A 10,655-nucleotide genomic window follows, 5' to 3' on the forward strand; every position below is an offset into this window, starting at 1 on the left:
TCATTGCATGTGTGTTCTATGGTTGATAATTCAGTCTCTGTGAGCCCCTATAAGGCCAGAATAATTGATTTTGAAGGTTTTATTGTGCGGTTGTTGACCCTTCTGGATCCTTCAGTCCTTCTATTCTATCTCCTATAAGATTCCCTGATGTTTGTCTGTGGGTCTCTGCATCTGTTTCTATTAGCTGCTGGAGGATGCCCTCCAGAGGACATTTATTTTAGGTACTTCTCTGAAAGTATAGAAGAATACCATCAATCTGTCAGGGATAGACTTTCTCATGGTATGGGTCTCAAGGGGAAGCCAATCATTGGCCCTCAACTTTTGCTCCATTCTTATCCCTGTACATTTTATAGGTAGGATAAAGTGTGGGTCAAAGCTTTCTTAGGTGTGTTGGAGTCTGCATTCTTGAATTGGAAATCTTGCTTAGTTAAAGGAGATGCCTGTTTCAGGTTCTGTATCCCCTATTGTGAGGACCCTAAGCAAGGTTTATAATTTGTCCCAGAGATCCCTCCTCCCAATCCCAGTTCTCTCTCCCAATTCTCTCTCCCTCTGCCATTCCCACACTTGTTTTCCCTATTCTGATTTGATTGCTTTGTTTTTATCGTATTATTATTGTTGTTGTTGTTATTATTGTTCTTGTTGTTTAGATGCTCATTTGTTTTCAAATAAAAGAGTGGGGGATAGAGTGTGGAATTAAGTTTATACATATATGGGGAGGATCTGGGTGGGAAGGGAAAACGGTAATCAAAATATATTGTATGAAACAAAGTCTAATTTTAATAAGAAATAAAATATGAAGAAGGGATCTGTTACTCTTCTGACATTACTGCACAAGATCCTCCACAAAGCATACTTCAGAAATGTCAAGCAGGTATAACAGAATTAATAATCTATTATAAGCTAAAATAAGCTCATGACTCTGCAGAAAACAAAACTGGAGTCAGAGATGATTAGTATTAATCTAGATGAAAATACAATAGGAGCAAAGGTACTCTAAAAGTTGCATAGCGTATAAGCATTGAGTATAGATGTGGTCAAGAGATGCAAGGGCCAGAGATAACATTCTCAGCTGGGAAATGGAAAGATTGTGGGGGAGTGTAAGCAGATCAGACGCATTGCAATTATAATGTGATCATCCCAATGACAACACTGAGGGACAAATCAGGGAAAAGATGTGTCAGAGAAGCGACAATACACATGTTTAAACTTATTTGCAAAAGGAAGGGGTTTATTGTATGTGATTGAAATTACTCATGCTATAAGAAGAGACATTTATCAATGTGACATCAAAAAATTAAAATCATCAATAACAGCATGAACTGATTGAAGAAAGGGCTGCAGAATATGGAAGTGTGTTTGCATGTATGGATATGTGCGTGTGTGTGTGTGTGTGTGTGTGTGTGTGTGTGTGTGTGTGAATCAAGCTAGTTTCATCAGAGGGGAAGGAGCCTCGATTGAGAAAATACCTACATAAGATCCAACTATAAGATATTTTCTTTTTTTTCCTTTTTCTTTTTTATTTTTATTTTTATTCTCTCATAAAATACATTCTAACAGAAGTTTCTTCTCATCCCAAATCAGGAACCCTAATCTGCTCTATTCTAGATCCTCTCCTATTCTATTTCCCTTCATGAAACTTGTTCTCCCAGGGATTTCAACTAAAATCTGTATAACAAGATACTATAAGAACAAGCTCAAATACTTATATCAAAGCTTGAAAGGCAATCCAGTATGAAGGTAGGGGTCCCAAGAGCAGGAGAATCACACACAAACACACACACACACACACACACACACACACACACACACACACTCACACCTTCCAAGAATTACAAGTCCAAGAAGAAGACCAATCTAAGTTACCTTAACTTACATGCAGGAGACCTAGCACAGACCTGTGCATACACTATGATTGTTACTTCAGTCTCTGTGAGCCCTGAAGAGCCCTGTTTAGTAGTATCATGGTGTCCTCAAACCCTGTGGATCCTAAAATCTTTCCTCACCCTCTTCCTTGTAGTTCCACAAGCTTTTCCTAATCTTGCCTGTAGGTTGCTATATCTGCTCCCATAAATTGATGCATGAAGCTTCTCTAATATAGTTGGGCTAGGTACTGAGATTAACAGAATATCATTAGGAATAATTTCATTGGCTTATTTTCTGTCCATCATATTTGGTTCTATCCTAGGATTTTGTGCTATCCAATCCTTGGTTCTTGGCCATCCACACAGTCTTTGAAATGTGATTCCTCTCTTGGCATGGGGCTCAAGTTGGACCATTCATTGGTTGGTCTCTCTTTCAAGTACTGCATCAACATCGCCTGCAAACATATTGTAGGTTGAAGGTTTTGTGGCTGATTTAGTGTCAAAGTCCCAGCACTGAAAGCCTTGAATGGTTACAGAAGATGGCCTGTTAAGGCCCCATATTAAGTACTACAAGGCTTCAGTAGAGTGGCCCTCATAGATTCCAGGGAGTTTCAATTGTATTAGGCTTCCACATTGTCCTTCAAATACTACACCCCAACACACACACAATTCCCAATCTTCTATCACTCCCTCTCTGCAACACTCTGTCACCTAAATCCTCCTGTTCCCATCTCTACCTATCTCTAGTTCGTCCTCCATTTACTCTCCCTAGAGAGATTCTACTTGAGCTTTCTTTGTTACTTAATCTCTCTGGACATATGGATTGTAACATGATTATGCTTTACTTAACAGCTAATATCCACTTATAATTGAGTTTACACCCTGCTTGCCTTTCTCAAACTGAGTTCCTTCTCTAAAAATGATTTTTTTATAGTTCCATCATTTGCCTGAAAATTTCATGATTTTGTATCATGAGTAAGAGTCATTACTGAGTAATACTCCTTTTTGTAAATGTACAACATTTCTGTTATTCCTTCTTTGGAGGAGGAATGTCTTCTTTGGAGGTTGTGTCTACATTCTGGCTATTATAAAGCTCCTATGAACATGATTGAATAAATATCCTTGGGGTTGGGTGGAGTATTTATTACATATATGATCAAAAGGTGTATATCTGGATCTTTAGGTAGTTTAAGTCCCAATCTTTCTACGGACTACTACATTGATTTCCAAAATGATTATACAAATTTATATGCCAACCAGGAATGGAAGGGTGTTCTTCTTGTTCCATGTCCTTGACAGTATGAGTGGCCACATATCGATTTGATCTTAGAGAATCTGACAGGTTTGAAGTGGAAACACAAATTAATTTTCATTTGCATTTTTGTGATGAGTTAGGATGTTATACATTGCTTTAAATATTTCTCTACTCTCCGAATACCTATTTAATACAGTACTTGATGTATTAGCTAGAGCAATAAGACACCTAAAGAAGATTGAAGGGAAGGGACACAATTTGCAAAGAAAGAAGTCAAAGTATTGTTATTAGCAGACGGCATGATACTATAGGAAAAAAATTATAACAGAGAATTCGTACAGATGATAAATTCATTGAGTGTGTGGCTGGATACAAGATTAGATTAATTCATCTCACACACAAACACACACACACACACACACACATCATGTCACTTTTCTATACAAATGACAAATGGACTGATAAAGAAATCTGGGAAACAACATTCTTCACAATAGCCACAAATGATTTAACAAGTGGAAAACAAAAGTTTTCCTTGAAATGTTTTACCAAGATTTGTACAATGAAGGTTGTGTTTGCATTTGGAAACTGCTAGTGCACAGAAAAATAATTGAACAGTCTGCTAAAATTGGTGACTACTGCATACTCACCAAAAAAGGAATCGCTCTATAATGCTTTAGAGCAAAAAATCAAGGACAATCCAGGAAGTAATGATTTAAGATCCAGAGAATGAAAAGGTCTACTGTGAAAAAGCAGTTATCTTTACAAAATACAAATGTTGCAACATTGCACCTGCAAAATTAATGTTTGTCTGCACAGAACACTGGAAACTTCAACATTCACTTTGTATCAGGCAATTACTTCTAAGATCTTATTATTTCATGGGTGCTAAGTGACTATTAGTCACTGCTGGGGTAGTAGAGACTTATTTTTTCGAAATATAACCACTGAGAACTTCTTTGCTATTTTTTATTAGATATTTTCTTTATTTACAGTTAAAATGTTTTCCCCTTTCTTAGTTTCCCCTCTGAAAATCCCCGATTCACTCCCAACCTCCCACCCCGTCTACCTGCTCCCCAATGCACCCACTCATGCATCCTGACCCTGGAATTCCCCTATACTGGGGCATAGAACCTTCACAGGACCAAGGGCTGTTCCTCCCACTGATGACCAACTAGTCCATATAGATACTTCAATCCTTCTTAAAAGGGGGAACAATATACCCATGGAAGGAGTTAGAGAGACATATTTTGTAGCAGAGATTGAAGGAATGACCATCCAGAGACTGCCCCACCTGGGGGATCCATTCCATAAACAACCACCAAACCCAGACACTATTGTGGATGTCAACAAGAGCTTGCTGACAGGAGCCTGATATAGCTGCTGTCTTCTGAGAGGTTTTGTCACTGTCTGACATTTACAGAAGTGGATGCTCACAGGCATCCATTGGACCATTGGACAGAGCATAGGATCCCCAATGAAGTAGCTGGATAAAGTACCCAAAGAGCTGACAGGGTTTGCAACCTGATAGGAAGAAGAGCAATATGAACTAACCAGTACCCCCAGAGCTCCCTGGGACTAAACCACCAACCAAAGAAAACACATGGAACTTCTTCTTATCAACTAAATCACCTCCCACTCACATTTATACAAGCATTCTACTTAAGTGTTAGATGTCAACAAAAAAATTGAACAAGTATATGTATGTGCATGAGTAAGTATGTTTTAAAGTGAAGGGGAAAGATGGAACATAGAAGCTTATGGCACATATGATGAGATTTTGATAAGTGATTAACTTCCATTATATATATTTATGTATACATGTGTGAGTGTTGTAGAAAAATAAATTTTTTCCTTGGAATAATTAAATAAAAAAGAAATTTGAGAGTCATTAGATAAAATTGAACAATGATGGGTTTTCAAGTAGTCAAAACATGTTTAATAAATGATTAGATTGTCCATGAAATTTATTGAAAGTTATTTTCACACTTTAAAAAGAATACATGAAAAGAAAACAAATAGTAAAGAAAAATATTTGTCAGGACACCATTCAGACTCTGAGAATTTTTTTTGAAAATATATTTTCTGCTTATTCTACATTTATCGAGGATATTTTTATCTGATGAATATATGTGAGTTTTAAGATTTCTACCTATTTGGGTTTATTGCTAAGAGGCTTTTTATTAGAAGGAAAATGTGCTATCCAGAGAAGCCTGGTGAATTTACTGTGGTTCTCACAGATCATAGAAAAATAAAGAGAGAGAAGGCCATGGCACATGGTTGTTCAAACATCCTACATTCATTCCAGTGCTCAGTAAGAGACAGCACACATATTAATAAAGAAATTAAAAATACAGTATGGAGCATATGAAAAAGAAACACACTCCACTGATGCTCTCTCAACTGATGTCTTTTATTTGATTCTTACAGTTTTGAGTCAGCATGGATTGCAATGAATGGGTCTTCAGCAGAGTTACTAATGGAAAAGTGAGCTTTTCCATCACTGCCAACATTTACTCTAAGTCCAGTGCAATTGCCATTGACCTTATCTCCAGAAATGACATCACAGTATGTGCCAGCAGGAAGTCCAGTCTGTAAAGTGGCTGACAAAGCCCTGTAAAGATAAGTTGGTATTTAATTTAAATTCAACCCAATCAAGTACAGAAACATGCATTATATTTTATCCACAGAACAATACATTTCCCAACCTTGTGCTATAGAACAATTAGATTTCAGAGCTTACTAAGAGAATCCAAACAGCAAGACTATGTCAGCTGGAGCAAGCAAATTCTCTATACTAAAAACATACTTTTAAATGTGTGTGGGTTTCATGGCCTGTAGTGCTAAGACAGAGAAACACAGAGAAACCAGGGAAGCTCAACACTAAAGCCCTCCCTGAGAACTGTCATTGTTTCCAGTATGTCTCCTGCTGGACATACACTCTGAAAATTCTTTTAAATTTTAATACCATTAATTCTTCAAAACTTCAATTATATAATGCCACAAATAATTTTTATAGAATTGAACATAATCTAGCATTTCTATGAATACATACAAGTTTGTAGTAGAAAAGTATCTACATGAAGTAATTCTAGTTATCATAACACTCCTCCATTGCTGGTAGGATTGCAAGTTTATACAACCACTCTGGAAATCAGTCTGGCGGTTCCTCAGAAAATTGGACATAGTACTACTGGAGGAACCAACAATACATCTACTGGGCATATACCCAGAAGATCTTCCAACTGGTAATAAGGACACATGCACCACTATGTTCATAGCAGCTATACTTATAATAGCTAGAAGCTGGAAAGAACCCAGATGTCCCTCAACAGAGGAATGGATACAGAAACTGTGGTACATTTACACAATGGATAACTACTCAGCTATTAAAAACAATGAATTTATGAAATTCTTGGGCAAATGGATGTATCTGGAGGATATCATCCTTAGTGAGGTAACCCAATCACAAAAGAAGTAACTAGATATGCACTCACTGATAAGCGGATATTAGCCCAGAAACCTAGAATACCCAAGATATGATCTCCAAAACACAAGAAAACCAAGAAGGATGACCATCATGTGGATAATTCATTCCTCCTTAGAATAAGGAACAAAATACTCTTGAAAGGATACAGGTACAGAGACAAAATTTAGAGCTAAGATGAAAGGATGGACTATCCAGAGACTACCCAGTCCGGGAATCCATCCCATCATCAGCCACCAAACCTAGATACTAATGCTCATGCCAGCAAGATTCTGTTGAAGGGACCCTGATATGGTGGCCTCTTGTGAGGCTATGCCAGTGCCTGGCAAACACCGAAGTGGATGCTCACAGCCAGCTATTGGATGGAACACAGGGTCCCCAATGGAGGAGCTAGAGAAAGTACCCAAGGAGGTGAAGGGGGCTGCAACCCCTGCTTGTGGACGTTGTACATCGTGGTGCGGAGCCTAGTGCGCACCACGATGTACAACGTCCACAAGCAGGGGGGCTGCAACCCTGTAGGTGGAACAACAATATGAACTAATCAGTACCTCCTGAGTTTGTGTCTCTAGCTGCATATGTAGCAGAAGATGGCCTAATCGGCCATCACTGGGAAAAGAGGCCACTTGGTCTTGCAAACTTTATATGACCCAGCACCAGGGAATGACTGGGCCAAGTAGTGGAAGTGGGTGGGTAGGGGAGCAGGGGAGGGAGCGGGTGATAAGGAACTTTCGGGATAGCATTTGAAATGTAAATAAGGAAAATAATAATTAAAAAAATTAAAATTAAAATAAAATAATATATCTGACTGAAACTCTGGTTTAAGGCTGCAAGTCTGATAGATTTATTTCTCAAGCTCTATTCCTGGCACCATTGAGAAGAGAGGAAAGGTTGAGCTTGGCGTGGAAGGACAGTAAGTAAATAATCAGTAATCCGAGGAGCTTAGGGATAAACATCTTTCAAAATGATGTGGATGAAGAGAAGAGACAGATGTTTCCCTGCAGGGAGTAAGCAAGGGAAACGTGTTCTCTCCATGTGGAAAATGAAAAACTCAAAACGTATTTCCTGTGTGTTTCACATTTCCTAGTTCTGACAGCAGAGATCCAGCAAAGTCCCTGCTTATGAAGTTCATAAGGCATTTTTATATATTGGAAATAAGTTCTCCCTCCTTTAGCTTATTTAATGAAGACATTCAGCACACTATCGGGCACACCAAGCATTTACTAAAAATAAAATAAAATAAAATAAAATAAAATAAAATAAAATAAAATAAAATAAAATAAAATAAAAAAATAAAAAACCAACCATGTGTTCTTCAAAAAAAAAGAAGAAGAAAAAGAAAAGAAAAGAAAAGAAAAAATGTTACAAATTTCAATTACTTCCTTATAGCCAAGAAAATATGCTTTGTGGAAAACATGCTTTACCTGATTGAAAGCTGATTTTGATTGAGACATTTGATTTTGATTGAGAATTCCAAAAAGACTCTCTAAACTAGAATTTTTGTTTTGCTTTGTTTTGTCCTATTTGTGAGACAGGCACTCTCTTCATAGCCATGGGTGAACTAAAACTCACTATGCAGATCAAAGTGCCTTCAGACATCCAGAAATATGTGTGCTTCTGCCTTTTCTGTACCCAGATGAAAGACTTTGAGCACCACTTCTGTATCTGATCTATACTACTACTAATGAAGGAGCCATAAAAGAACACTCAGAAGTACTTCATATGAATAAACAATAATGAGGGTTTTTAAGGCAAAGTATGCAACCTCTAGAAGAAACTCATAAGCCAGATTCAAGTATACACGCCTTAAAAATATTTAAAACACAGAGTAGAGAAGTGAACACTCTGTAAAATGGGTAAATATATAAATGATAATCATAGGTACTAGGGAAAGTACTTCAGTAGTAATATGGAACATTGTTTTATAATGTTAAGATCTATGTTTACTATTTACACATTGTAAAATTTATCACATGAGCTTATAATGTGAACATATGCTACTGTCATTATATGCCCTGGTTAAAGATCTAAAAGGAGAATTTTATTAACGCAAAGCAAAATAGAAAAGCAGATATCATAATTTTCTTATAGACACTGACCATTTTTTGTGGCTTAAATTCATTGTCTAAAGTATTTTTCATGTATGAAAAAATATAAATGAATTAAAATATAAAATATAAAAGAATTAATATTGTAATATTGTATCATCCTCCTTTAATCACTCTCCACTTACCAGTCATCATTGTTAAAGACAATGAATCCTCTGTTTCCTCTCCCAAAGGCTACTTGGTTGCTGCCATTATCCCACCAGTTTGCAAAAGGTTGGCCATTGACGACATTCCGGAAAGCAACCATGTTCCTAAAAACATGATATCAAGTGAAATGCCTGTTTCAACATTTTAACAGTTTAAAATAAAAAGGTTGAAAACCTTCCTTATTAGACACGATTTGAAGTGGACATTCCCACCTGATTTGACGCCATCTATGTTCACAGACCCAGTCATTGCCACAAGTGGTGTCTGCATTAATGGTCACTTCTTTGGTGGCTCCATTGATATTAGGTGGTCCAATCCAGTCATTCTGATCCTTAATTATTGAAAGAATTTGGCCATTTAAATGCTTGTAGCTTCTTGATTCTTGTCACCACAGAAAACCAAAACCAAGCCCACTGTCTAATTCTGCCTCCGTAGTGCCTAATTTTTGTCTAAGTCCTTCACTGTTTTTACAGACTTTCACTGAGTTTTTAACTTTTGGGCAAATTCACATTCTCTAAAACCATATGTAAAACATCAGAAACAATTTTTAAAACTCTAATTCTCTCCTCAATATCACTAAAATCTCTTCACTGTGACTAAAACATGAAAATTACTGTCAGGAAATAAAGAATTAAAGAACAGAACCCTGTTAGTACCTAAAATATTTCCATCATTATACATTGCATGCATGTGCTTCAGTTTATTGATAAAAGGAAGAGGTAGTCCCTGAATAATATAAAAGTTAAAAACAACTATGAAAATGCTTTTAATATAACAATTTCTAAGTTAATAATAATTGATTCCTTGCTGCTTGCTTGTAAAATGTGATAATGATATATCCTGACTTTATTGTTTACCAAAGTAATAAGCACCTTTTGTTGTTAAAATATTTGAGTATATTTTGAGAATAAAAGCTCATTCTACTTATTAAAGTACTTCAAAAAGAGAATCAATTTCAATACAATTTCCCAAACAAATCATTATTCTCTGATTTTATAAGCTTTTATCTATTATAATTTCCTTAATTATACTTCAGTCAGCTGCCTTCTAGGGTCAGAGAAAAAAATAAAAGTATTTTCATATGATGATATTTACCATACAAAAGGGAGAAAGATTTTGAAATTCCCTTTAAGAGTAACAGGTATAATTTAATGTCAAATCTATGAGTAAAGGCTGTATTAGGCACAACCATTTTCAGTCTGTATTTTGTTATTATTTCAACTATTTCATTTTCACTATTAGGTAATTTTCAGTGTCCCCACTTTAGAACATTGTAGTGAATAAACACTTATTAATAGGTATCATGTGAAGTAACTGCACATGAAATTAAAAGAGAACCACTTTCTTTTGTAATAAAATATACTTCAGACAAGTCCAAAGCTTACTTTTCCATTCTGGAAATTTCTGTTCCAACGGTAACTTGACATTACTCTTGTGAATCCATAAGGATGAGCCAACATAAATCCAGCAGCCATTTTATACATTCTGAAAGGTTCAATATAGTATTAAAGCAGAAGTATTCAGTGCATTAGTGTCAATAAAGGTTACACAACAAGAAAGAATAGTGTTCTACCTAGCATCCCAGAATGTCAGGATGGATTTCCCTCCAGCACCATGTCCTCGCTGATTGTCATGGTTGTCCACAAACACAAGGGCTCTGTCAGAAGGCACCAAACCCCAACCTTCTCCCCAGTTCCTAAATTAAAATAAAGACATTATTCTTTCACACTGCTTAACATAACATTATATATGGAATTCTCTATTATATTATCTAAATATATAATAATTGCATAAGATGT

At 36.3% G+C, this 10,655-nt stretch overlaps 1 protein-coding gene across 1 annotated transcript in view; it reads right to left on the reverse strand.

The window, feature by feature from the left end:
• Positions 1-5,541: 5,541 nt before the first annotated feature.
• LOC110320867 (pancreatic alpha-amylase-like) overlaps positions 5,542-10,655 on the reverse strand; it is a 17,663-nt gene continuing 12,549 nt past the window's right edge. The window contains 5 exon segments of the mRNA XM_021196963.1: positions 5,542-5,731; positions 8,835-8,960; positions 9,069-9,187; positions 10,242-10,341; positions 10,430-10,552. Of these exon segments, the coding sequence (XP_021052622.1) occupies positions 5,542-5,731; positions 8,835-8,960; positions 9,069-9,187; positions 10,242-10,341; positions 10,430-10,552 (658 nt within the window).

Source organism: Mus pahari, chromosome 4 (genome assembly GCF_900095145.1).
Source record: "Mus pahari chromosome 4, PAHARI_EIJ_v1.1, whole genome shotgun sequence".
NCBI classification, from domain to species: Eukaryota; Metazoa; Chordata; class Mammalia; order Rodentia; family Muridae; genus Mus; species Mus pahari.